The 22,265-nt window shown below is 37.3% G+C and overlaps 1 protein-coding gene across 1 annotated transcript in view; it reads right to left on the bottom strand.

Moving 5' to 3' along the window:
* Positions 1 to 21,646, bottom strand: part of ZNF236 (zinc finger protein 236) — a 68,525-nt gene extending 46,879 nt beyond the window's left edge. The window contains exons 1-11 of the mRNA XM_070747436.1: positions 21,502 to 21,646; positions 17,387 to 17,523; positions 16,711 to 16,875; positions 15,214 to 15,392; positions 14,168 to 14,292; positions 12,774 to 12,946; positions 9,645 to 9,791; positions 7,742 to 7,813; positions 4,294 to 4,458; positions 2,091 to 2,316; positions 610 to 882 (exon numbers count right to left, since the gene is read on the bottom strand). Of these exons, the coding sequence (XP_070603537.1) occupies positions 610 to 882; positions 2,091 to 2,316; positions 4,294 to 4,458; positions 7,742 to 7,813; positions 9,645 to 9,791; positions 12,774 to 12,946; positions 14,168 to 14,292; positions 15,214 to 15,392; positions 16,711 to 16,875; positions 17,387 to 17,413 (1,552 nt within the window). The 5' untranslated portion in view covers positions 17,414 to 17,523; positions 21,502 to 21,646. The remainder of the gene's footprint in view (positions 1 to 609; positions 883 to 2,090; positions 2,317 to 4,293; positions 4,459 to 7,741; positions 7,814 to 9,644; positions 9,792 to 12,773; positions 12,947 to 14,167; positions 14,293 to 15,213; positions 15,393 to 16,710; positions 16,876 to 17,386; positions 17,524 to 21,501) is intronic.
* Between the last annotated feature and the right edge of the window lie 619 nt (positions 21,647 to 22,265).

A 22,265-nucleotide genomic window follows, 5' to 3' on the forward strand; every position in this document is an offset into this window, starting at 1 on the left:
AAAATCTTCCCTCTGTGCATAGAAAGTACCCCAAAAATTCTGAATGGCCCATGCCTTCCCCAAAGGCTAAAAACAGAGTTTGCCCAGCACCTTAACTAAGATGCCTACCTATATGAGATAAAGGCTTTGGATGAGGCTCCAAAGGTGCTTTTCCAAAAGGCAACCAGACTTCCTTCCAAAAACAGTCCAAGTACCTTTTGGAAAAACATCTCTGGGATAATAGTAACAATTTAGAATCTCCATTGATACTTTTAATAAGGTGTTACTTAAGGTCCTATAGTAGCCAAATTAGATCCAAAGTCTCCACCATTTGTCTGCGACAAACATTGTACAGTGTTTGAAAGACAGAGAAAGTCAATAGTACATAATTTATAGTTCCATTGTTCCTTTCTTTCTGGGTTGACATATATTAAATTTAACATATGTAAGCAACCGTTTATAGGTTACAATGAAAACATGCTACTGTTGGTCCTGCTTTGCTATGTTTGATCTGAACACAGCTGACAAGCAAATAGGGTTATGACACAGAACATTTTCATTTTTCATTTTTCCTAAAATTAAACGTAAACAAGGCTTCAAAATATTAGAAATCCAGTGGCAAGACTTTACCTGTATGCAAGCGAATATGTACTTTCAAACTTCCTGAGGTAGAAAAGCACTTCATACAGTACTGACACTTAAAAGCCTTAATGCCCGTGTGTGTTTTTATATGTGCTGTGAGAGTACTCTTCACAGCAAAGGCCCGGAAACACTGTGGACATTTGAATGGCTTTTCATGAGTGTGAATGCGAATGTGTCGTACGAGATCACTAGGTTTTTTAAATTCCTTAGAGCAGTATGGGCAAATATGCCATCGTATTCCGTTCTCCTCACGTATGGAACCTGAAATATAATTTTAGAGTAAACAATCTGAAAAGGTTGACATGCTAATTATGAAAGAAAGAAAAAAAGACTGGAATTTGAAATGCACTTAAGGTTACATTTTGGCAAATGTCATCTAGCAAACTGTGACATTAATTGGGAGACTGAATTGCTCACTATTAGAGAAATAATGTTTTCATGAAACAGACTATTATAGCTACCCTATGAATAAATAAAATAAAGGGTTCTGTCAGTTGAGATTGACTTAAGATCTGACAGCAGTTCCTGTAAAGATATGTCTTAATTTCTTTCTGAAGTTTTTCCAAATCTCTCTAGACTTTCACAATGCTTTCACCCTTTGACAACATCCTCCAAATGATTAAGCAGATTTTAAGGGTTCTCTTTGTATTTAGAGTTGCCCTTTCTCTTAGCATGCATATGTCTGACATAGAACCTGGGGCTAAAGGGAGGGTTTTCTCCTTATTTTTTTTCATATTTCCCCACCTGTTTAGAGGGCAGATACTTACAAGGAATGGCCCTTTACAGTAAAGTATGCCTGGATCCTAGAATTTACTAGATATGCTGGCTCTAAACAGAAAATAGTTACACAATGCAATGTCTAAAGAGACTTTTTAAAAAACTTTAGAAGCCTGTCAAATAGTGAACAGAAAGTATATATTCAGTTTGTACTACTGTACAGAAAGACAGCCAGTAGTGATAATATATAACTATAATTTAGTTATATATATATAACTAAATAATGCTTATAGTGTATGTTGCTGTAAATATGTGAAATTTTGCATTTTATAGAATACTAGGAAATTTATAGAATCTCAACAAATGTTTAATATTTCACATATTTCCTATGCATTCTATGCAATACCAAAAGGCAAAACGGCAAAATATGAAATCCTCTCACTAAAATGCCATTCTAGCCTTCCTTGTTGCAACAAGTAGGTCAATAACCCTAAGCCAACTCTGACTCTAACCCTTTTCATGACTTTTTCTTCATACTTTGCCCAGATAGTTTTTATCATTTTGCACAATGCCTAGTGATTATACTTATATTAAAATAGCGACCATGTCATTCTTTGCCTAAAAACACAATGCATTCTATACAGATTTCCTAGGCATTCTATACGATGCCAGCTTTTCACACATTGAGGGTAACATGAATACTAATAATCTTATGTATACGGTAGTGGACAGAATTAGCCTTTTGCCATTACCAGGTAAAAATGGGGATTTTTTCTTCAGAACTCTTTTCTCTTTTTTATCTACTTTCTCTGAGTTGTCTCGCTCTTTAACTTGTTCCGTATTGTTGGAATTGACTTGATGGCCGGAGAGATTCTGAGCATCTGCAGTTTCTTCTTGACTTGGAGGAGTCTTTGTTTCACCACAGTCCGTATTTGCTGAAACTGGTATTGAGGATAGCCCACTATTTTCCAAGGCTTGCTAAGACAAACATAATGAATTAAACTGAGAGCAAGATTCACGTGGAACTTTCAAATAGACAAGAATATTTTAACACTGGTTTGTTTTTCAGAGATGCCTGATTTATTTCACTCTTTCAGATTCTAACTCAATTTGAACACTTCATAGCTTTCTGTTTATTCTATTCCCTAGGTAAGAAAAGCACTGTGAAAGTGTAAAGCTCTACTTAGATTCCAACAAAAGTATCAACCCAGAAACAACTAGAAATTTGCTTAAAGTTTCCTTCTTCAACAACGTGCTGTTCATCATCTTAGAAATGATGATGCTATGTGACAAAATGCTATTTAAAGTGAGCAGCATAACAGGAATGAGGTGGGCTGAAAGTACAGTGGTCCCTTGACTTTCGCAGGTCCGACTTTCGCGGAAAGGCTATACCACGGGTTTTCAAAAAATATTATTAAAAAAATACTCCACGGATTTTTGAACACCACGGGTTTTCCTGCGGCTGCCCAATGTACAATACTGTGCGTTTTAACTCTCCTCCTCGCTCCCACCCCACCCCAGCCGTCCTGCTTCTTTAAATAAAAGTTCTGCTTCCGCCCCAGCCTCCCGATCCCTCCCCTTTAATTCTCGGAGCGTTGGCACGCTCCACTTGAAGCCGAGCCTTACTGCTGCCCGCTGCCGCCTCTTCTTCCCCCACCCACTTAAGCCGTCTTCCTTAGTGATAGCATTCAACCTCCCAGTTGACCGGCCTGGAATCCCGGCTTCAAGTCCTGGCCTGGATCCCTCTTGCCTTGAGCTTCCCCTTCCCCTGCCCTTCCCCTGAGCACCGGTGCTGCCGCCGCCGCCATGGGAGACGCTGGCAGCGAGCGCAGCAAAGCCCCCAGCTTGCCGCCCCATTGCCCCTGTGGGTTCTGGGGGTAAGAAAAACCAGGAATGGAGGAGGGAGATGAAGGAAGAAAGGAAAGAAGGGAGCATTTCTACTTCGCGGAAATTTGACTTTCGCAGGCGGTCTTGGTACGTATCCCCCACGAAAGTTTGTTGGAATCTAAATAGAGCTTTACACTTTGACAGTGCTTCTCTTACCATTATTATTTCTTACCATTAATGACCATTCATGTTACACTGCTCACTTTAAACAGCATTTTGCCACATAACATCATCATTTCTAAGATGATGATCCAAGGTGGCGTAGTGAAAGTGGTTAGAATGCAGTACTGCAGATTTTTTCTGCTGACTGCCAGCTAACTGCAATTTGGCAGTTCAAATCTCACCAGGCTCAAGGTTGACTCAGCCTTCCATCCTTCCGAGGTGGGTAAAATGAGGACCAGATTGTTGGGGGCAATATGATGACTCTGTAAACCGCTTATAGAGGGTTGTAACGTACTGTGAAATGGTATATATGTCTAAATGCTAATGCTATCATTTCTAAGATACATTTTTCCTATGTTTTATAGTATTATTAACACTGAAAACTAGAGTTTCACAGGTATTTTGGAAACCCTGAACCCACAGTGGGAAGAAGTACTAATAATTGTCAGTGACATTCCTGTAAGAAGACAGTACTCAGAAATATTTAGGTAAGGGCAATGCTCTCATAGGCATTCAGTACTTTTCCTTCTTAAAACAATCACAACCAGAACACAGTCCTGTTTTCAGCCATCAGGGGAACTTTGAATTTCAAGCACCTCTGCCAAAGTCCCAAAGGTGTTTTTCCAAAGAGCAAGTCAACTTTCTTGGGTTTTTTCCTTGACAATGTTTCACTTCTCATCCAAGAAGCTTTTTCAGAACCGAAGAAAACCAAGAAAGTCCAATTGCCTTTGGAAAAGCACCTTTGGAACAACTATTAACTGGGTAATTGAGAATCTCCATAGACAAAGCATTTCCTGAATCCACACGAGAGAGAAATTAGTCTCGGGTTGATTATTCCTTTGTTCTAAGTAAGGAGATTGCAATATGCTAAAAGACAAGGTGAGGATTCCAAACAGGTTATCTTACCTGCAAAATATCTCTGTTGATTCCCACAGCCATACTGAGTTGCTGACTAGGTGGCTGAGAAGGATTATTTTCCACTGGCTCTGACAATTCAAGGAGTTGTTGAATGACATCAGTTACTGATTGCTGACCTTGATGTCCTGTGGCTGGAGTTATTGGATTTTCTGCCTGCGGATAAGTCATTTGTGAGTATACAAATGTGATCGGCAAACACATTAGGTATTACATATTACAACTCATATTTTAAAATAAAATTGAACCATACTGTTTAATAATCCAACAGCAAGCAAGGAGCAATATTTCAAAGCTGGAGGAAAAAATTACCTTACTGAAGCACTGCTTTTGCAATGTTAAATTCAAACATGTTTCAGAAACATAAACATTTTTAGAGAGACTTATTATTTTTACAAAAGCATATAGGCCTGAATTAATTACCCAAAAGGTGCCAGTTCATTAACTAGAGGAGCTTTAGTGCATAACACAATCAAGAAAGGCCTGAGTACTGTTTTATAAACCATGTAATGTAATATCTTTAAAGTAATGGAAGGAGACTTGATAATAGAACGAGTGCTCTGCTATGAGAAAATATTTTATGAAATGTAACAATTCTAGTGCCCTGTAACTTTGGACTCATTCCATTATAATTTTTTGTGGGGATACTGTTAAAGCTGAACAATTACTAGCACTAAAACATCTTATCCATGTCTAAAGAGGTAATAGAATCAGTGATGGCCTTACATGCATAACCTAAATTTAAAAAATTAATATAGATGAGGTTTATTGTTTTCTTAGGTTTTGCTTTTGTACTCTTTTACATTCTTATCATACGCACTATTTACTTACTTACTTACTTACTTACTTACTTACTTACTTACTTACTTACTTATTTATTGGATTAGTATTCCACCCATTTCTGAGGACTCGGGGGGGACTCACAAAACAATATACAATATACATATCTAAAAAATCCAATTAATATAGCTTAAAAAACTTAAAAAACTCTAATAACATTTAAAATCATTCATTCCTATTCACACCTACTACACTCTACATTCATCAGCCAGGGGACTAAAGTCTAATGGCACCAAGTCTGGCGGTACAGATAGGTCTTTAAACTTTTACGGAAGGTGAGGGGGGGGCAGTGCAAATATCTGGGGGGAGCTGATTCCAGAGGGCCAGGGCTCCCACAGAGAAGGCTCTTCCCCAGGTCCCGCCAAATGACACTGTCTAGTTTACGGGACCCGGAGAAGGCCGACTCTGTGGGACCTAACCGGTCACTGGGACTCATGCGGCAGAAGGTGGTCCTGGAGGTAATCTGTTCCGATGCCATGTAGGGCTTTCTAGGTCATAACCAACACTTTGAATTGTGTCCGGAAACCAATCGACAGCCAATGCAGTCCGCGGAGTGCTGGAGAAATATGGGTATGCCTTGGAAGGGCCATAACCACCCGCACGACTGCATTCTGGACAATTTGAAGTTTCTGAACACTCTTCAAAGGTAGCCACCTGTAGAGAGCATTACAATAATCGAACCTCGAAGTGATAAGGGCATGAGTGACTGTGAGTAGAGACTCCCTGTCCACTTAGTGTAATGAGGAGTATAAGCCCCTGAATCTTTTAAGCTGAGTGGTATAGAAACCCGATAAAATATATACCGTATATATTCAAGTATAAGCCGACCCAATTATAAGACGTGGCACCTACTTTTGCCATAAAAACAGGGAAAACTTATTGACTCAAGTATAAGCCTAGGATGGAAAATGCAGTGGGTACGGGTAACTGGTACATTAACTGAGGCATCAGTAGATTAAATGTTTTAAAATATTTATTTCAAAGAAAACCAGTAAACTAGCTCTGTAACTTGACTCTAGTATAGAGGTCGGATTTTCAGCACACTTTTTGTGCTGAAAAACTTGGACATATACTCGTGTATATACGGTAAATAAATAGCAAGCAACCACAAACATAATTCTCTGCCAATAGAACAACTAGCCCTTATTGTTCTGATACTGTAATAAAAATACCTGTTCTAACTATTAAGTGCTATGAGCTGGAATGAATTTGTGAGAACACAAATTGATTAATAAGTGAACAATTTTTTTTTTTGGAAGAGCAGATTCATAATGTTTAAGATTTCCTGTACTTGACATACTTTCTGGTTTTGCAGATAGCTCAGAAATTTCAGGTTCTATAGAATGCTGCCATAAGTGCCCTTTTGCTGAAGTACCTCTGATTTGTTAATATTCCACAACTGCTAATTATTTGAAAGAACCTTCCTACCTATTACTTCAAATATATATTCTAAGTGTGCAGATTAGAAGTTCCCTGATGTGTTATTTTAACAGCTACCCTGTAATTTATTCAGCTTCACATTTTAACTGTTTTAACTGCGTAGGGCGCTTTGTAAGCTATGAATACTATTGGTTTCATATCTAATTTTAGGTTATTTTCAGGATCATTTTATTACTTTACTGATTCTAATGATGTCTGCTAGATAATCGGCTTCTGGTCTTTCTGGAATTTTTGGTATTTATATTGGCTATTACATCTGAAATCCACATATGTTTTGGAGCATGATTTTGGCAGTGTTTGTTTTCTATTGAGTAATATTTGACTTTTCTTGGTGATCAGGACGGCAGTTCAGTAGTTTGAATCCCTAGTGCCGTGTAATGGAGTAAGTTCCCGTTACTTGTCCTAGCTTCTGCCAACTTAGCAGTTCAAAAGCATGTAAAAAATGCAAGTAGAAAAAATAGGGACCACTTTGATGGGAAGGTAACAGCACTCTGTGAGCCTTCTGTGTTTAGACATGGTGGCCACATGACCACGGAGACGTATTTGGACAGCGCTGGTTCTTCAGCTTAGAAATGGAGATATGCCCTAGAGCCGGAAATGACTAGCATGCATTAGCAGGAGAACTTTTACCTTAATGTCAGGAATAGCCATACTAATCTCTTTGCTGCTAAATTGCAATGCAAAAATGCTAAATATATATTTAGGGTTATAAGGGTTGGTAGATCATCCAGCATTCCTGCAAGTGGCACACAATTATCCTTATTTGGTAACAGCAAATTCACAAATAATATCAATAAGTCCTTTAAAATCTCCCCGAGATGATTATGTGGAATACATGAAATATACTGCTAAAAAAAAATAAAGGGAACACTCAAATAACACATCCTAGATCTGAATGAATGAAATATTCCCATTGAATACTTTGTTCTGTACAAAGTTGAATGTGCACAAAGCATGTGTAATTTATTGTCAGTCAGTGTTGCTTCCTAAGTGAAGAGTTCGATTTCACAGTAGTTTGATTTACTTGGAGTTATATTGTGTTGTTTAAGTGTTCCCTTTATTTTTTTGAGCAGTGTGTATGAAAAGTTCTGCAATGAGTCCCTTATGAGATGTTATAACAGTTATAATACCTTATTAAGGTTAGAAGCTGAATACTTACATTTTTCCATTTATTGTCCACAGTCTGCAATAAATTAACTGTTGTTAACGTCAATGGCTGAGCCACTGAATCCTGTTTTAAGAAACATAGATTTTTAGTATTTATATTGGCTATTACCTCTATATATAAATCTATTTTTCAAAACAAAACATGGTAGAGTAATAATTGCAGAATTACTGTATTTTTGAGTATAAGATACACACACACACACCCTCCCAAAAGAAGGTGGAAATGTCAGTGCATCCTATACACAGAGTGCAGTCATTTTTAGCTGTCCTGAAGTGTCCCCCCCCCCTACCTGCAGATAGCTCTTGGGGACTGGGGGGAGGCAAAAATGCCCATTTTTGCAGATAATGGGCCATTTTTCACCTGTTTTTTTCCCCCCGCAAAAATGGGGTGGGGAAGGATGTGGAGAGTCTGCAAACAGCTATTGGGGACTGAGGGAAGGCAAAAATGCCTCCATTTTTGCAAAAAACAGGCTGTTTTCACCTTTCTTTTCTTTTTTTTCAAAGATTATGACACTTTTGCCATCTTCCAGCCCCCAAGAGGTTCTGCAGGCTCCCCAGACCCCTTCCCCACCCAATTTTTATTAAAAAAAAAAACCAGGCAAAAAAAAAGCCTGTTTCACAAAAATGGGGCTGTTTTTACCTTCTAATTACCTCATCTAGCATGACTGGAGGAGGAATTCTGGTAGTTAAAGTCCACTAGTCTTAAAACTGTCAAGTTTGAAAACATCTGTGTTAGGGATTAGGTGTGCAAGGGTAAACTTGGCAAGTTTAAGACTTGTGGACTTCAACTACCATTCTTGAGTTAGCATGACTGCAAAAGGAATTCTGGGAGTTGAAGTCCACAAATCTTAAAGCTGCCAAGCTTGACGTTTGTAAAATGTGTAAATGGTTATAAAAAATATAGATGTTTGTAAAAGGTATTTTGCTACACTGGTATTTTATTAAATAATATATTACTACACTATTTGGTTCAGAATACATTTTCCTTGTTTTCCATCTCTAAAATCTAGGTGTCTCTTATATTCTGGTGCATCTTATACTCTGGAAAATGCGGTAGTTTTATTAAGGACTATGTTAGGATAAACCTGTTAATGTCCTGATATAAAATATATCATTATAGAGAATTTATTGACTGAAATTATTGAATATTTATTTATTAAAGGATAAAAAAACATTAATATGCTTTTTTTAAAAGATATGACTAATAAGTGCCATTTTTTTGATGATGGTGGGGAAACTCAAATGATTTTTTTTCCCTATGTCTGTACTTCTGATCAAAGAAATACCAAGAAAATTTCTATTTACTTTTTTCTACCAGTATGTTCTGATCAAAATTAGTAGCAACACATGAAAAAATTACTGCTAAGAAAATGGAGTAAGGTTTCAGCTGAGGTTAAAATCATCCCTTGAAGCAAAAATTAGCACATTTTACATATTCTTCAAATATTTACTGGAATATGAAGATGGTTTTAAGTAAGAGAAAATGCTCTAAAAACTCTGCTCTGTAAAAACATTTTTGAGTAATACCAAGAGAAGCAAATAATTCCCCTATTGTGAAAATATTCAGTTGTGGAAATGAAAGGTAACTATTTTCTAGTAGGCTCACTTTGACTTTTTGTTACTAGATTTAGAAGAATATTTTAAAACTGCATTAAAATTCTACAAAAGTTCACAGAAGAATTTTCTGACTACTCCTCCTCCCCAACACTTTGAAGGGTCACTTTGCATATGTTACTTCAACAATCAGTGGAGAGGACTTTTTAAAAGTAAAGTAATAATAAAATATCTGTATATTTTAAAATGATGTATAATATATAGTGTATCATACCATCTAGGCAAAAATATAACACACAATATATTGCAAATGGGCAAAGGTATAAGTATATAAAAGTTACCGTTGTAAGATGAGCTGTTTCTGTGGTAGAGTTCGTTGTGTTTTGTGTGGAACTCATATGCATCTTGCTGATATGAGTATTTAAGCTGCCTAAACTTTTGAAAATACAACTACACTCTGTACAATTATACATAGGGCCATTCTTTACCTTTAGAAACAAAATAAAGGAAGAATATACATTAGTACCTATATATTTATGTACAAAAAGTAGTAAGTGGGTACTTTATATACCCTATTTTATTGTAATTGGTTTTATTCTGAAGATAATTTAAATAAAATCAATCCTATGTAATGAAACATCTCTTTTATTCTTGAGTTGCCAGGATTGCCAAGCATGCTGAGATCAAAGTCAGAGGGATTTGAGAAAGCATACTGCATGGAAAAGAAGGCTAGCGTCAATATTGCATTATCTACTTCACATTTATCTGAGAGGGCCTATAAAAATTCACCACGGACAACTGGCCACAGCCAACTCACCATGGCCATCTCACCACAAAACACTGCTGGACAAGAGGTGCATTAACATCAAAGAAATGGTGGAATAGAATCATTAAAGAAAGGATGCAGAAGGAGTGACGGAATGAAATGTGAATAGCAAAAATTAAAATAATTTTAATTTATTTTAAATAATTAAATAGAATAGTTAAATTGTCCCACAAGGAGTTTTCTCCTGGTGAGTTGGCCGTGGCAAGTTGTCGTGCACCACATGCAATGAGTCCACTGCAGCAAGCTGGCTGTGACAAGTTGTCCCATTCCCAAATGAGATATGGCACCATCCAGCAACAAAAAAGACTTATAATGAGAATAGAAAAAGTCAGGGTCCAAAAATTTCTCAGGTGCCATAGTGCAAGCTCTTGTGGCTACACGTTACATAACAGCATAAATAGAAAAAGATGCAGTAGGCTCTCCATCAATTAAACTCTTCATTTACCTGACCATATGTAGGAGTACTCAAGGAAGATACATTGAAGAAAGGATAAAAAATATACAGGAAATTCCAGGAGAAAAAAATAATGTACAAGTAACCCTCATTTAGCAACTACGATTGGGGCCCACAGCTTTAAGCATTTAATAATAATAATAATAATAATAATAATAATAATAATAATAATAATAATAATAGTAGTAGTAGTAGTAGTAGTAGTAGTAGTAGTAGTTGTTGTTGTTGTTGTTGTTATTATTATTATTATTTATTAGATTTGTATGCCGCCCCTCTCCGAAGACTTGGAGCAGTTTCTAAATGAAACCATAATTGTGCTTATGATCTTACTTCAGTTTTAAGGTCAGCCTTAAAGACCTGATGTCATAAATGTGATGACTGGTTGCAAAGTTACTTTTTTACCACTATTGTAACAGCAAATGGTCACAAAACAAGGCAGTTGCTAAACAAAGGCTATTTATACAGTGACACCTTGACTTGATAGACTCTCACTAAATAGAATTTGGATGTAACACATTAAACTTGTGTTCAGATTTCATTTTCAAAATAATGTCCAAATACATATTGCATAGTGCAAATTATACAAATTGACATAAAACCTATAAAACATCAATTATGTTGATACAGAGATTGGATATACAGTGATCCCCCGGTTATTGCGTTCCCGACCATTGCGAACAGGCTAATTTGCGATTTTTCAACCCGGAAGTCAAAACACCATCTGCGCATGCGTGCCCTTTTTTTCTATGGGCACGCATGCGTAGATGGCGCCGGGCAGATCAGCTGCTGGGCGGCTTCCCTGGGTCTTCCCCCTCTTGCTGGCGGGAGGGCGAAGCCCCCCCAGCACCCGCTCGCCCGCCGTTCGCCCGGCCACCCGCCCTTCGCCGCTCGCCTGCCCTTCGCCCGGCCACCCGCCCTTCGCCCGCCCTTCGCCCGCCGCTCGCCCGCCCTTCGCCCTTCGCCCGGGAAGTTCGCCAGGAGTCAGCGGAGAAGCCGCGTGCCTGTTTTAAAAGATCGGAGCCAGCCTGGGGAGGCTTTCCAGCCACCCCCGAGCCCCCAACCCGGGCTCGGGGGTTGCTGGAAAGCCCCCCCAGGCCGGCTCCGATCTTTTAAAACAGGTGCGCCGCTTCTCCGCTGACTCCTAAAGTGGGGAAGTTCGCCAGGGAGTCAGCGGAGAAGCGGCGCGCCTGTTTTAAAACGATCGGAGCCGGCCTGGGGGATCGGAGCCGGCCTGGGGGGATCGGAGCCGGCCTGGGGGGGCTTTCCCTTTCAGGGCGGGCGAGCGGCGGGCGCGGCAGCAGCGAGGAGTTTGCGTGGGCGGCGGGGAAACCCCAATCTTCGGCTCCTCGCTGCTGGGAAGTAAAAACACCATCTGCGCATGCGCAGATGGTGTTTTTACTTCCGCAGCGCTACTTCGCGAAAACCCGCTCGTTGCGGGGGGTCCTGGAACGGAACCCTCGCAATGATCGGGGGATCACTGTACAGTGTTCCCTCGATTTTCGCGGGTTCGAACTTCGCGAATAGCCTATACCACGGTTTTTTAAAAAATATTAATTAAAAAATACTTCAAGGTTTTTTTCCTATACCACGGTTTTTCCCACCCAATGACATCATATGTCATTGCCAAACTAATAATATTTGCAAATAAATAACAAAAAAAATAATTATTGTTAATAAATAATTATGTTTATAAATATCAGGATCACTAAGTGTCTTATTCAATGGTGAGTACCAGTAATAATGGTGAGTAAATGGTTGTTAAGGGAATGGGAAGTGTTAAGGGAAGGCTTGTGATACTGTCCATAGGCAAAAATGGTGTATTTACTTCCGCATCTCTACTTCGCGGAAATTCGACTTTCGCGGGTGGTCTCGGAACGCATCCCCCGCGGAAATCGAGGGAACACTGTAATGGAAAGCCATCAACCCCAAACAAGGAAAGTTTTATTGTAATTAAGAATGTTTCTTCCTATTTTCACCTTAATTTCATTATGGTCTATTTGTTTGTTTTCCCCAGGGACATCCTTCTATGCAGGGGGGGGGGGAAGGAGAGACTGCAGTATGCAATTCAAATTGGTATCAAACTATATTGCGGTTGCTTGGTAAAATCCTGGAAATCCAGAATGCTAGTAATAAAATTTAAACCAAATAGTAATAAATGCCCATATCACTGAAACCAACAATATCATTTACCTCTGAGTGTACTCTTTGAATGTGTGATTGAAGATTGCCTTTCTGAGAAAAGGCTGCAGGGCAAAAGGCACAAGGATGCGGTTTTTCACCAGTGTGTTTGATCATATGGGTTTGCAATGCACCTTTCTGATTAAAAGCTTTTCCACATTCACTACACTTAAATGGTCTTTCACCTAAAACAATGCACACATCAAACAAAGAAATACTTTCTTATCAATAAAGGCAGAGTTAAGGAAGTGGAACAAAAGAAATCTCTAAAAAGCCTGCACAGAATATACAGTGACTTCAGCTACAAACTGAACGGGTTATTTTCATCCTATGCCATTATAGTGGCTATTGATAGATGCAAAATTGTCCAGATTTATGCCAACAAATTAACTTTAGATTTGCCTGACATTTTTTTTAATGGGAACATAGGGGTTGGAGAAATATATCAGGCACCCATTCATTCTTCTGGTGCATGGGAGTTTTATTCCCCAAAATCCTTTAAATGCAATCCTCTATGCAAACAGATATGATTTGCACAGAGCTGTTGTTTAGGAAGGACATCCATGTAAAAATTCAGCAATCTGAGAAGCTAATTAAATTATTTTCTGATATTTTTTCCAAAGATTTTTTTGTGATGAAAGTTTTTTCCTTTTTTTTTCTTACCCCTTCATTAATATTCATCTAAAGAGTCTTACTGTACTGTTACCAAATTTCATTAAAATATTGGGCAAAAGTGGGGGGGGGGGGCCAGGGGAATTGATTGCCAAAGATTTGTAGGAGTGAAAACATTTTAGATATCTTTACTGATACATTTGAAAAGTAAATTCACCACAAACTTTAACAATGATTGCACACTTTATGTTATAGTTGTCATGTTATACAATATATTTACAATTTTGAAAGCTGAAATGTGATTTCTTGCACAAAATTTGTTGTCTGAAGCAGACAAAACCAAAGATTGCTGTTGACAAAATTTCAATTGCCCCATTCTCTTAATAATGAAAATTAACATCTGCAGTTTATATTGATGTGAGCTCTCCATACAGGAAAATCTTGACCACAGAAATTTTCCACAAACAGATGTGGCTCATTACTTCAGAGGTTTACCTTCAGTGAAGGGGGGAATAAATATTGGCATGCATTGTCAATGCAGCAAACCCATATAAATCTCATCTGTTCTAAGGATTACTCAGTGGTTAAGATGAGGGCATTTGTGGGTTTTTTTAAATAAAATGTGTGCCAGATTATATTTAAGCTTTCTTTTTTATGAAGAATTAGCAAGGCATGATTTTTTAAAAGAATTAGATTACCCAACACACACACAAAGCAAAGCAAAAATAAAAATAGATTTCATATAGGGTGACCAACAAATTCAGATATATGCTTGATGCATTTGTTCACCTTACCTGTGTGTATTCGAACATGTCGTGTTAACTGACTTGGTTTCTGGAAAGTCTTTCCACAATGTGGACATGAATATGTAAACCCACTTCGGTCAATATTTCTATTATATGACCTGGTATTTGATACCCTATAAACATAAAAACAATTAAAATCAAACATTATTTTAATCATACAATCATCAACTAGTTACGGTAAACTAGTTTTCTTATTGTTTCCACTTTTAATAATACACAAAATTATAATGACTGTTCAGCTATACAATAAAATGGGTACTTTGTAATTAATATATAATCACAATTATGCACCAATTATTATTTTTTTTTGCTAATAAGCATTATATGTGACACCAATAACAAAGATGGTTTATTTCAGCGCATGCGTTGAAAAGCCTGATTGGTCTTTTTATGTGGATATGTATTATTTTTGGTGAAACACAGTAGTGGAGACCAGACATAATAAACCACTGAGCATCTGGGCTCCACATGGAAACTGCTGGAATGCATGTCCCGGCAAATGCATGAACTGGGCCTAAGAGTATAAGTAAGGGGTCTAAATTGTAACTGACCTTTACAGGAAACTTTCTCAGTTTCATAAATTCATTTTTTATACTGAACAATGTATTCCTGTCAGCTCCTCATTCCAATAAATGCTAGGAGGATATTTCACTTCCAAAATTTTTATCCTTTATTAAGGAAAGGTCTTTACTGATTGAGGATATCAGTAAAAATTTCTCCATAATAAATGATAAATGGCTGCATTCTTTACATATCCTCCATTTTCTATTCTGATTATAATCAGGGTGAAATATTTCAGAAATCTGGGGATAGCAACCTTTCAATTCCATTCTCTGTCATCATAAGATATAATCTGTTTCCCCTGCTCCAAGATGTCAAAAATCACAAGAGATGAAATCTGGTTTTTTTTCTAGAATATATTAAAAATCATCCAGCCGTGCTTCTGAGAATGACACAGTATGGTAAGTCAAGCAGAGCAGTTTATTATCATTTAACCTACTTGTGAACATATGTAAAAAATTAATGATTTTCACCTTATTTTGTAGTGAGTTTTCATATGTTCCTTTAGTTGGGAAGCAGTTTCAACCTCTTTCTTACAGGTTTTACAGATGTGGGTTTTGCTTCCAGACAGCTCTTGGCGATGTTCTTCCATATGAAGGGCCAATTGGCTCTGCAAAGTGAACTCGTCTCCGCATTCTGAACAGATGAGATTCTGTAAAGGTAATGCAAATATGTAAGTATATTTTGATGTTTAGGAAAGTGAACAATTTTTTTAAAAAAAAATTAGAAAACCAAGCAAACTTATAGGCAGTTCTCAATTTACAACCAGTCTCTTAATGACCAAAGTTATGACAGACACTTTAAAAAGGTATTTACAATCTGTCCTCAAAGTTATGAGTACTAACCACTCCCACAATCATGTGATTGCCTTTTGGAACACTTTTTTTTGCCATTTTCTGGCAAAAAAAACACCCCACATTTTGTGACAAAAAATTATTTCACTTATAACCTTGTTGCTTACTTAACAACTAGTTATTTGCTCAACTGGAATAAAAATGGCCATAAAATTGTGTCTAATCACATATCTCAAGTTATTATCACAACTTAGGACAAAAATTCCAGTCCCAATTGAGCTTGTAACTTGAGGACTATGTGTAAATGAATTTACTTAATCTTACCCCTTAATCAATATCCAACTAAACGCTGAGTAAATGCAGGAGTTTATTATCAGATGCTATAAAGCAAATCTGTAAAATCTTCTCAAAACGAAATATATTCAGCACTGACGCATTTATAAAATCCAACGAATCACATGATTTACCCAATTGTTATTTGGTCAGAGATGTACTTTTCAAACTAATTTAAAATATTCAGGTATATATAAAATTGGTATCTAAATAAAAAATCAGATACGGATTTCGCATTTGAATCTCAGGACATTTTGCATTTATATATATATATATATATAAAATATGCTTTAGATCTGTAGCTTGGGAAATAAAAAAATTCAATATGTAATAAGATCGTCAACATGCTCTTGTCATTATTTGTGATCTGTTGTCTGCATTTGCTCCCCTAATAATCATTCTGATGCTGAAACTATACTTTCAAACCCAATGTTATACATAAACTCAAATCACAATACATCAATATGAATCTTAATTCCAAAGTGGAATCAATTGAATTAGAGGATATAAAGGGACCATAGGTACATAGCTGGGGTTAAACCAAAAGCTATTTGATATGTCAAATATTTTATCTCTGTTTATAATATTATCAACCTAAAAAGCCTTTGATGTAAAACAGAACAAAATCGGTGCAAGCTATTTGGAAATAAGTAGTATTAAATTTATTTAAGAATAAATTGAAATTTAGTAAAAGAAAATATTGGACTCTTATTAAAGTTGGAAAATATATTCACTTTTTTTTCTTATATAATAAATAAGAACGAATTTAAGGACTATATAAAAATAGACATGTAAACTTCAAACGCTCATATTGTTAAAATATTTTAAAATAAATATAATTACCTCTTCCTTTTCATGAAGCATAATATGAGCTTTAAGACTAGCCACTCTTGAGAATTTTTTGTTGCAAACAGGACACATAGGATCTTCCCCATTGTGAGTACATTTGTGCAATGTAAGATTGAACTCAACATTAAATGACATTGGACACTGGTCACACTGATGAGGCTGTTTATAAAAAAAGAAAAATGAAAATTTCCAATATAAATTTTACAACGCATGTATTGTTTTATAAATCTTTATAAATTGTCTGTAGCTTGGCTGTCAAATTCCCAGCCCATGGGCCAGATGTGTCATGCCGTTTAATGAAGGGAAAAAAAGTCCCGATACATCCGTGAGTTTGGTACCCCTGGTCTATAGGTAGGGAGAAAATTGTAAACAAAGTTGAAGCATTTGTGGCATTGTTTTTTTAGTTTAGAAAAAAAACTTAAAGGATAGTACAGTAGCTAAGAGCTTATCAGTGCTAAAATTGGAATAAAATATTCTTATAAAATGAAGTTTTTTTGTTTTTCTCAAATGCACATAAGGGAAAGGAAAAAGAAAATTCCATAAACTTTTTTTTTTTTTGCAAAATTAAGAATCTTGAAATTTAATTCATGAAGAAATTGAAGAAAATATGCACACTTTTTTCTACATCAACTTTCTCATACTTTTTTTCTAAATTAAATGAGATACATACCTTGTCATTTTGCTCATGATCCCTCATGTGGCGCCAAAACAGTGTGTCTTTTGAAAAAGACCAAAAGAATCACACTTACAGAAGACTGAAATTTGCCAGAGATAATTATTATTCTGCATTCAGTGCTAGAACACCATCTACAAAGAAAGACAAAGTATTTTTATACAATTATACATTTCAATAACTAATCATGCCTAGCAAATATTACCCGTGTCCATTTAGATGGTTCTATTCTTATATTTTTAAGTATATCGCTGAAATGGTCTAAACCAGTGGTTCTCAACCTTTCTAATGTGCGACCCCTTTGTAGCTCCTCATATTGTGGTGATCCCCAACCATAAGTCTAATGCCAATCCTCTCAACAGAATTTTAAGCTGATTGGCAGGAAGGTCAGAGGACACCCCCCACTGTAAGCACCTGACTAGGTGGTATTGTAAAAATATGTTCCAAGGTGCCAGAATAGAAGCTTTAGTTCCTAACACCATGGGAAATTTGTCTTTTCCTATGGTCTTAGACAAACCCTGTGAAATGGTCTTTCGACCCCCAAAGAGGTCCCAACTCCCAGGTTGAGAACCAATGGAACTGAATCATCATTTATTTATTTATTGTTAGATTTCTTTCCTGCCTTCATTCTGTATTTTGCCATAACAACCCTGTGAGGTGAGAAGTAGAAGCTGTCTCAAAGTCAGTGAGCATCTCTGAGTGAGTGAAGACTTGAACTTCAATCTCCCAACATTTTAAACAACATATCAGCAACTGTTAAGACCAAGAAATTCTTTAATGTATTCAATTTTAAATTGTAAGTTTAAAAAAATCAGGGAAACCAATGATAAAATAATTACAATAGCAACTTCTTACAGTCAGTTCAATAAGTGTTGCAATGAAATATTCTTCTTGAAAAGATCTAAAGTTTTAAAGGCCAAGAACAAAAATTAAGAATGTTTCCCTTTTTTTAATTTTTATTTTTTAGATGAAAATTAATAATTCTGGGGAAACTGAAATATTTTACCTTACTGAATGAAATATACTTCAAAAGACCATTTTCATTTACTCATTATCTGAGTATGATATTAGACATTGCCTGAATGTATCACTAGAATTACAATTTATGGATTTGAGATATAATATATAATATAGTATTTTAAAGTTCATCTTTCTCTCACACACACCATACACATCTATCTTTCTCTGTGGGTATATATACATATATAAACTACATCAAATTGTATAATTTGATCATATAATAAATTTACGTCTTACCACTATTTTATATGTTATAATTTAATGTTATAATTTAATGTTATAATTTAATCATTACACTAAAAAGAAGCTAAAATTTTAAAATAATCTGAATGTTCGATATTATGATGTTATTTAAAGGAAATCCAATGCTACATTAGGAAAAAGCTTATTAAAATTATATTACATATGGTATCAAGATTCAGTCAACAGATAATGATTACATAGTTATACTGTCAATATTAATTATTCAAATGATAAATATTAATACAAAATTAATAATCCCAAGTTTTGAATTCCAAATCCAAAACTTGTATAATAGGTATAGATATACGTTCCTTCACTTCTACAATGATACTTAGTGGGTTCATTTGCAAAATAAACAGTGATTTGTTTAGCCACAATTTCTTGACTAAATCATAATACAGGTAGTCCTCATTTTATGACCACAATTAAGGCCAAAATTTCTGTTGTAAACAACAAACATTTCTTAAAAGAAATTTGCATCATTTTATGACCTATCTTGCCACAGCCGTTAAGTGAATCACTGCAGTTTATAAATTAGTAACCCAGTTGTTAAGTGAATCTGGCTTCCCCATTGACTGTGTCTGTCAGAAGATCACAAAAGATGATTAAAAGATCCTGTGATACTGCTGCAAACAAGTTGCCAAGCATCTGAATTTTGATCAGATGACTATGGGGATGCTGTAACAGTTGTTAAGTGTGAAAAACGGTCATCAGTCACTTTTTCAGGGTCATTGTAACTTTGAAGAGTTACTAAATAAACTGTTGTAGGTTGAGAACTACTTATGGACTAATTTAATACATTAAGTTTCCAAACTACAACTATAGGATTAAAAAATTGGGGGGCAGGGATTTACTATGAAGCAAAGTATTAAGATTTTTAGTCTTTTCAAACTGAATTTGCCAAGTACTAAAACAGAACAACAATTTGCTTGCTTGTCATAATATGGACAATGAGATGTTGTAAGGAAGTTTTTTGCCACAATCTTTTACAACACTTGATTTTAATCAGAACTGACTAAATACAAAAATAAAAAATAAACCTTTTCTCTGTTAAACCTATTGCAAAATTATTCACTTATATTGCATTATGACTACTGGGTATACATTTTTATCAATTCTGATATATATAGCAAACTCTGAAAACCAGATTACAGGAAACAATTTCATGATAAATTGGGAAAATACATGCAAAAAAATAGAGTAAATCAGAACTATTCTGGCATCTTAATGTCAATTAGGGCTCTTTCTGTAACTAAAACTAACATCAGCTCCAATGCGGGTCTGTTAGATGTGTCACATATCTGATGTCTGAATGTGATCCTATATGTGATGAGCATACAGCAGAAAATATATCCCACTGTTATAATGCATCCAGCAAGTGGCTATCCAAAATTTACTCACTATGCACATATTTCAGATGACTAACAAGAGTCAGTATTATGAATATTGTTATGTCAAGGGAAAGACCACTTATTACACATACTCTATTTGCAGATACCTTCAATTGGGAATGGAAATGGATGGAAGTATATGAACAAGTACAAAACAGAGTTTGAGATATCAGTATGTGTCTCAGTGAGGCTTCAGGCTCACATACCATATATCTACAGATCTGTTCTTTGAGATATCAACTGCAATATGGAGAAGCAATGGGGCAGCACAACAGAGTAAAAGATTAAGGCATCGCTATTGCAAAGAGGGTAAAAAGCCATACCTGACCAGATTATAACTATACAATTTTGCATTTCTCTCCTTAGTTTTGTTTGGAAAGAGTTCAAGGAACAGATATTAGGGCTGAGATTTAGGGCTGAGATTTAGGGCAGAGAAAAATACTGTTGTCTCAGCAACTGATTAAACTACTTAAAGAAAATCCAGAGGGAAACAGACTGATGATGATGCGGAGGAAATAAAGTAGGCTTCCATACATATTGGGGTGGGGGGAGCAAAATGGGAGAAGCTAGCAAAATAGAATTCTTTATTGGCCAAGTGTGATTGGACACACAAGGAATTTGTCTTTGGTGCAGATGCTCTCAGTGTACATGAAAGAAAAGATACATTTGTCAAGAATCATGAGGTACAACACTTAATGACTGTCATTAATAACAAATCATTAACCACTTTCAGGGATCCCTCGAAGTTTACAAGCCAGGAGGATGTTGTGGATTGTAACTTCTGACGGTCAGATCAAATTCGGGCCATTACACCAATATAACCACGATGGATCAGATGTCAGCTAGAAAGCCGCTTAGTTTAGCAACTAGCAGAAGCGTCCTGCCTGCGACAAATTTTAGAGGATGGGAGTTTGCTCCTCCGTCTCCCTTTTTTCTCTTTCTGCTCGACAAACGGGGCAAAACCAGGCCCAACCAGGAAGCTTCTTAGCAAAGGGGAGGGGGAGGTAGGGAAGGTTGTTCCTTGTTCACTTTCTCCGTAGCCTAAGCGGGCTGTTTATTTGCTTTGCCTCCTCACACTCGAAAAACAACTCTTCCCTCTTAGCCGACCTCCGACCTAACGCAACTCTGCAAAGGTCTCTCTCCTGACTGCACTGCCCCACTTACTGGCCACAGTCAACCAGGAAAGAAACGGGCAGCCTCTCTCTCTCTCTCGCTCTCTCTCTCTCTCTCGCTCTCTCTCTCCCTCCCTCCCTCCTTCCTTCCTCTTCCCCTGCTCGAGCAAGGAAAGACAGAAACCGCCACCCCTCGCCCGTCACGTCGAGCAAGAAGCCGAGGGGAACGACACCCCCCACTATCCCTCGCCAAAGCTCCCGAAAAGAGGGGATTCAAATACATTTCTACCTACCGCCGGAAGCGCATCTGGCGGCGGAGGGAGGAAGAGGGACGGACGGTACCTACCGCCGGAAGCGCGGCTGGGAGGGTAAGAAGAGGGAACGGACCCAGCGAAGAGGAAAGGGAGGGAGGAGGGAGAGGAGGCGGGGATGTTTCTCAGGGCGGAGGAGCCCACGTGACCCGGCACGAGGCGAGCGGGGCTCGCGCAGCCGAGGGAGGAAGAGGCAGGCTGATGAGTTGAGTTAGGAAACGGGGAGGGGGAGCGGTCAAAGAGAAAACCGACGAATCGGAAGGAAGGGAGGAGTCGTCTTCGGCCTGGGATTCTCCGAGAGAGGATGGCGTCTGCAGCCCTTCCCCTTCGGCCGTGGGGAATTTTGGGAGTTGTAGTTCCCAGTTTACCTGGCAGGATGGTTCCGCCCCCACCCTGACAATCGAAGTGTTTGACTGACGAGGGATAGTACCTGGGTCGTGGGGCATTTTGGGAGTTGTAGTTCCCAGTTTACTTGGCAGGCTGTTTCCGCCCCCCAGCCTGACAATCGAAGTGTTTGACTGACGAGGGATAGTCCCTATCTCTCTCTCTCACTCACTCACTCGCCAAGTGGCCCAACTGGGCGAAACTTCCATCACTCTTTGTTTTGATTTTTGGACACGAAGACTGAAAAGACTCTGCGTTATAAAGATACTGCTAAGACTCTGCAGGGCAATAAATAAGCTGCTTCAACAGATAGATTAGAATAGAGTAGAACAGAACAGAATATAATTATTTATTGGACACACAAAGAATTTGTCATTGGTGCATATGCTCTCGGTGTACGCGATTAGTGTATACG

The sequence above is a fragment of the Erythrolamprus reginae genome, chromosome 3, assembly GCF_031021105.1.
Source record: "Erythrolamprus reginae isolate rEryReg1 chromosome 3, rEryReg1.hap1, whole genome shotgun sequence".
In the NCBI taxonomy this organism is placed as follows: Eukaryota; Metazoa; Chordata; class Lepidosauria; order Squamata; family Dipsadidae; genus Erythrolamprus; species Erythrolamprus reginae.